At 43.5% G+C, this 6,278-nt stretch overlaps 1 protein-coding gene across 1 annotated transcript; it reads left to right on the top strand.

The window, feature by feature from the left end:
* The first annotated feature begins 1,398 nt into the window (after positions 1–1,398).
* Positions 1,399–3,542, top strand: LOC133010714 (transmembrane protein 125). Its single transcript, XM_061078333.1, has one exon. The coding sequence runs from the start codon at positions 1,559–1,561 to the stop codon at positions 2,255–2,257; it is 699 nt and encodes a 232-aa protein (XP_060934316.1). The 5' UTR covers positions 1,399–1,558; the 3' UTR covers positions 2,258–3,542.
* The last annotated feature ends 2,736 nt before the right edge of the window (positions 3,543–6,278 follow it).

The raw sequence follows: 6,278 nt of genomic DNA, 5'->3' as shown, positions 1-6,278 counted from the left end.
TGTGTGTGTGTGTGTGGACATTGTTTATTCCATCGGCAGCTGATGCTTGTTTTATTTTAAACAGCCGCCTCTGAAGTGGAAACTCGTTAGCATAGTGATAATGAGGGATAGTAAAGGTTGCCGGTGTCAGCACATACCAAGTTTTGTACATTCCCAGAACTGAAATTTGGGTTATTCAAAGAAAGTGTGTGTTTGAATCAGTTTTATCAACTTTGTACTGTAAACAAACTTCCACTCTTTAAGCTGCACTTTCAGACGTGCACTTTCTCCTGAGGACGTGCATGTGTCAACGCAGCTGTCTGAGTGAGAGCTCCAGAGTTTCTGCAGACTTTCTTATTTCTCTGCCTGGTCGCCAAAGTCCACAGAGAGTCAAGGAGCCAGTGTTGGGAAGACTCTGCTTTGTGTGTGTGTGTAAAAGGCAAACTGCGGAGAAAGGCTGGACCCAATTCTCTAGAGAACCTGAGCAGGACATGTCTGAAAAGGGCTTTAGTAACTTCACACCAAGCTGTTCTACATCACTGCAGCAAGTTAAGAGACTTCATTGGATCATTGGAGGAGTTTCAGCCGGTGAAACAATGTTACCTTTGCACTTCTTAGAATCCTCCAAGGTGCACAGAGCAAACATCTCTGTTCAAAGGTCCTTTAATTGACAGAGCAGAGTTAACACATAAAACCAGTTTCTGTGTCAGTTGGAGTTAATGAGCGAGACACGACCGAAACTGACTCGTCAAACAAACCCCGGATTTTCTGTCATGTTGGGACAGGTGAAGGACAATCGAACAAAAAGGCCTGGACCTGTTTATCTGCTGTAATTGATTGTTTGGGTATAAACAGAAAAAACGCAGACTGTGTATAAAGATGGACGATGGATGTCAACAATATCATAACATTTTTAAGGCATCAAATAATCGAATCAAACTCGAGTTATTAAGATAAAAGGACATATTAACAACATATTGAAGAAAAATGTCTTTAATGTGCACCACTAACATGGAGGATGATGGGTTTAGGATCCATACTACAATCAGCCACATGAGGGCGATCATGAAGACTCGGCTTTACGAGTAAGGAGCTGACGTGTCGTCCATCTTCTTATACAGATGACCAATAAACTATTTTGTGCAAAAACAGCTAATTAGCCTGTTTGTGTTTAATGTATTACCGCTTTGCCACATTTCTTAAAGGTTCAGTGTGTAGGATTTAGTGGCATCTAGTGGTGAGGTTGCAAATTGCAACCAGCTAAATATCCCTGGTCTCATCATCTTCTGTCTTCTGTTCCAGATGACTGCTGACACTCTGCAAAACCAAACTGGAAGTTCTGTGGAGGTTTGGACTCTTTGCTTTGGAAGTTGACGCCGATAAGAGTTTTTAATTCACCAAGGAGCTGGAGCCTTGAGTTCACCTGTAGCCACATTTCAGATTTCTGGGACAATACAGGGAGCAACTCCCTTGAAACGTCTGGAATACACTGGTGGTGAATGAAATAAGACTTCGTAGATAATCACCTGCCTTTCGTGGTGGTGGCTTCCCTACTCAGCAGGCTGGGAGTGGCTGTACGATGCCTGAACTGCATAACTTTCCCCCCCTGAGGGACCCCAGTGGCCCTGAGCTGGGTTTAAATGCACCCGCAGACCCAGCTCGAATCCAGCACAGCATCCTGGAGGAGCAGGTGGAGCTGTGGTGGTTCAGAGATCCCGGGAAGTCTGTGCTCTGCTACTGCGTGGCCGTGCTCCTGATCCTGGGCTGTGGGCTGGGAGGCGTCGGCCTTCTCTCCACCACCACCAGCGTCTCCAGCGAATGGCGGCTGGGCGTGGGCACGGCGCTCTGCCTGCTCGCCCTGGGCGTGCTGCTCAAACAGCTGCTCAGCTCGGCCGTGCAGGACATGAACTGCATCCGAAGCCGCCAGCGCATTGACATGCTGAAGAGCGGCGGTTTGTCCGACCTCCTCGTGGTTTCCATCACGGGGGTGTCACTGTTAATCTGCGGAGGGGTGCTGCTGCGTCTGGCCCTGGTGAACCACATGCCGAAGCCAGGCCAGGCCCTGAATGACATGTACATCTCCGGAGTGGTTCTGCTGGCTGGAGGGGGGGCGGCAGTAGTGGGTGTTGTGATTTATTTCATCGTGGTGATCCTGCTGGAGAGGACAAGGCCCGGACGCAGGCTGCTGGACCGGGTGTTGAATGTCTTCACTGTCTCTGGACGCATGGAGCGCCAGGGTCGCAGAGAGACCACCTCCAGTCTGGCAAACCTCATATGAGACAGAACCACAATAAAGTGTGTAATTTGGATCCTTGCTTTTAATATCAGAACATTTCGCCTCACGTTAGAGGGACAATGATGAAAACACTTTTCACACACCGTACGTCAGCAGCTCGGTCACATGGGACATGTCTCCCCGGTGAAGAAGTGAACGAGTCCTCAAGTGTTTGTCTTTTTGTTTTGTCTTCAGGTCTCTGACAGAGACGCAGGCACAACAAGGAGAAATGCTGATTCCATTAGTATTTAGAACGATTTTTCTTTTCAATGAAAAGCACAAATTCTATCGAGTGTAATATCGGTTCCAAAACAGGAGTGTTTTCATGTTATTGTTATCACACCGAATTTATTACAAAGGATCTGTAGTGTTTGATTACGCTCTTGTCAAATAATCTCTGACGATGTAACACAAAGTTGTAAATCTGCACAACGGTGGATGAGACGTCTCACACAAGCGCACTAACAGAAAGATTATTGCACGAATAAAAAGCCACAACACAAATGCTATCACTACAACTTAGATGCAAAAGCCACAACACAACTGTAAAAACCCACACAACGGAAACACAACCACAATGGAATATAGTGGCTGCGGTTGTTGACTAAAATGAGCAGAGATACTTACTGCGGCCACGGTCGCCTGTAAAAAACCCAGTCAAGCCGATCGCTGCTTAAAGGTTCAGTGTGTAGAATTTAGTGACATCTAGTGGTGAAGTTGCAATTTGCAGCTGAATACCCCCTCATCTCACCCCCCCTTCCAAAGGGAGAAAGAGAACTTGTGGTAGCCTTCAGTTGTCATAAAAACTCAAAAGGTGTAAAAAAAAAAATGGCGGCCTCCGTGGAGAGAAACCGCTACCGATGTAAATATAAAGTATTTAAATATAAAGGGGTCATTCTACGATAAAGAAAACAACAACTCGCACAATTTAGATGAAACACACTAGTCAAAACATCAGTAGGATTATTTTATATTAAATTTCTGCCAATAGATTCTTTCCCGTTATGGTACAGGTGCATTCTTTCGGGTTTCGGGTGCTTCAGGCAGTGCTTTGCTCACTTCTGTTGAGGTTGTGATTCTGTTGTGTTGCTTTTGCAGTTGTGTGTCTTCTGTTAAGACCCTTGTGTGGGTGTCTCGACCTCAGTAACACACAGATGGAGAAGCAGGAAGCTGGTTTGTCGAAGGTGATGTGAGGCTGTGGTTAAAGGGGCCAGTTACACGCCTGTGTGTGTATCTGTTCTAAACATGTATCCTGTCAAAGTGCTCTTGGACCACACGTCTGTCCTCGACCTACGATTGTAAGTTGTCACGAGTCAGAGCACGGCTGAACGGCTGTAAATAGTAATTAACAATAGTAATTAACAAAATCCAGTGATATACGGGACGACATAAACAGGAAAAAGAATGTTTTATCATTTGTAATCCATGCACCGACCGTCACTCTGTCCATGTGATCTCATGAAGTTCTGTGCAGCTGATGAATCTGACTGTGGATGGTGAAGAGGCGAGAGCTTCAACGTGGCTCGACTCCTTTGGACTTAATCTAATCTCTCAGTTGAATAATAAGTGATTATGATCCATGCAGCAGGACTTTGGTGTACTGTTTGTCCGCCTGTAACACGAGAAGACGACATGATTGTTTATCAGAGAATTATACCGGAGCACTTTATCGACTGTCTCTTGATCACTTGTGGTTTTGTGCATCGACTCAGTATTTTCTCAGCCGTGACTCCTGCAGCTCCTTGTTTTTACTTTAACCTGCTTCTTCTATATTTTAGATATTACACAGAATCAATTGATTGTGTGTAACGCAACATGTTCACTCACTTTGCAGGAGTCATTGGAGAATCAACATCTCCTCCAATCTGTTGAGTTTGTTTTAACTTCTTGGCTTTTTATCATGATTCTGAATGTGAATGTTCTCATCAAACCATGTGGGTGGAGTTAAGCAATAAAGCTCAGATGACCCAACCAGTGCATCACTGACCGACAATCACAGACATCGAGCTTCACACATCTTCTGGGGTTAAAAAAGTTTTGTGGTGGCTATCAAAAGAGACTAAAGACTGGACCTTTACGTGAGCGGGAAGATTAATTTACACAGTTTGAAGTCATACGTGGACATGTCTTGATTTGATAAAACTGAAACACGAGGGAGGTCAGACTTTCAAAATAAAATAGGACACACAGTGGAACACAATTCTAAACACTGAATGAAAACAAGGAAACACAGGTAAAGGTCAAATAACCAAAAGTGTCCATAATAAGAATAGTCCACAGAAGTCTTTATCCAAGATTTAAACGTCCAAAAACATGACATTGACCTCCAATTTCGTTTTGCATTTTCGATCCCCGAATCACTTCAGTGAAATAAAGTTTTGCCTTTTACTTTTATGAGGATTAAGTTGAAGAATCTCTGAGCTCTACTGTAGCCATGACTTTGCCTTCAGCATGGAGCTGTAGTTGGAGGTGACGACTGAAGTCCCGGAACTTTCTGGATTCATTAGATGTATTTTTGGCTCAGATGACAGAACACGATAGTTCCCCACAAGGCAGAGGAGGAGAAACGACTGCTGGATCCATAACATCAACGTTGTGGCCTTGTCATAGAATTTCAGTGTGCTTGCAAAAAGGTTGAACTGGGTTGTCAATATGTTAAATCATCTTTCACTGAATTAGGTAAATCTACAGTCTGCTGACACGACCGCATTGTTATTATAGAGTCTTGTTTCCAGAGGTGTTGATACATTAACTCTGAAACGCAAAAAATTCCATTTCCATTGAAAAAACAAACCATCATGACGCTGACGAGAGAAAAAACCGACATGTTTGTGAAATGTTACCAAAGGATGTGAAGAGTAATTCCTCACGTGGCTTTGCAGAAGAACCTCATTGAAGGTCCTGCATTGTGTCACATTGGTACGTGTGTGTGTGTGTGTGTGTGTGTGTTTGACAGTCAAGCTTCTTTATCTTCCTGCACACACACACACACCATATTGCCTTGAGACAAAAGGGGTCACACAGTCAACCATTGTTGGTGTGATGACAGACAGCAAACTGAAGGCACAATGCACAAGGCTGCAATCTGCAGGGGCTGGTATAAACTAGCACCACTCTCTCTCTCACACACACACAGACACACACACACATAAATCCTGTAATCCTTACTTACACAAATCTGTCTTTGGACCTTAAGTATACAGTAGCGATGGCAGCCTGTGTCTCCGTGCAGACAGCCAGAGGTGGGCAGAGCGAGCAGGGAGGCAGGTCGGCTGCTGAGGAGAGGCAGATGTGTGGGAGGAGGATTCAGATCCTCTCTGTGAAGAACAGACTGAATGTGATCTGCTGAAGCTTCCTGTAAATCCAGATCAACATTCTAACATCTTCTCTCCCCAACCTGACACATGTGTTTAGGGAAACGTATGTGATAGTGTTTCTCTCAAATCCGAAGTGTCAAGGCTTTATTAGTTTGGTTATAAATCTGCTGGAGGTCGTCTTAGTAAATTCAGAAACGTTTACCACCCACGTCTGCACAGGAACGACCCTGTTGAGTTTCATCTAGATGCTTCTCCTGCAATCTGAATTTGGACAAATTCATTCGGAGTGAGTCATTAATTGTGAATGTGGTAATTAGTGGGTTTGAGATATGATGGTAGATGGATTTTGTTCATTTCAGACAGAGACAAACTACCAGTTTTTGTGCAAATCTAAGAGTGTTTTTCAAAAATTAAATCCTCCCTTTAATCCTAACACACTGTGAGTTGGGTCTTAGCAGCAGTACACACACTACTGAGTTCTATATTGTTTTAAATATTAGTGAATATTATGTTCAATTTGACATTTTTTATTCTTATATATTTGTTTAATATGTTCCTGTATGTGATATTTGTGGTTAAGTGTTAAAGCAGATCTGTCCATTATGTCAAATTGTTCTGCATTTCAGGGAATCATATTATTCATCTTTACCAAACAATTAAAAACAGACCTGCAAGGAAGCAAAAAAAACGAAAAAACAATTACAAAA

This window comes from Limanda limanda, chromosome 9 (genome assembly GCF_963576545.1).
Source record: "Limanda limanda chromosome 9, fLimLim1.1, whole genome shotgun sequence".
Lineage (NCBI taxonomy): Eukaryota > Metazoa > Chordata > Actinopteri > Pleuronectiformes > Pleuronectidae > Limanda > Limanda limanda.
The sequence above is the reverse complement of the archived record's forward strand: the minus strand, read 5'-3'. Positions and strand labels throughout refer to the sequence as shown.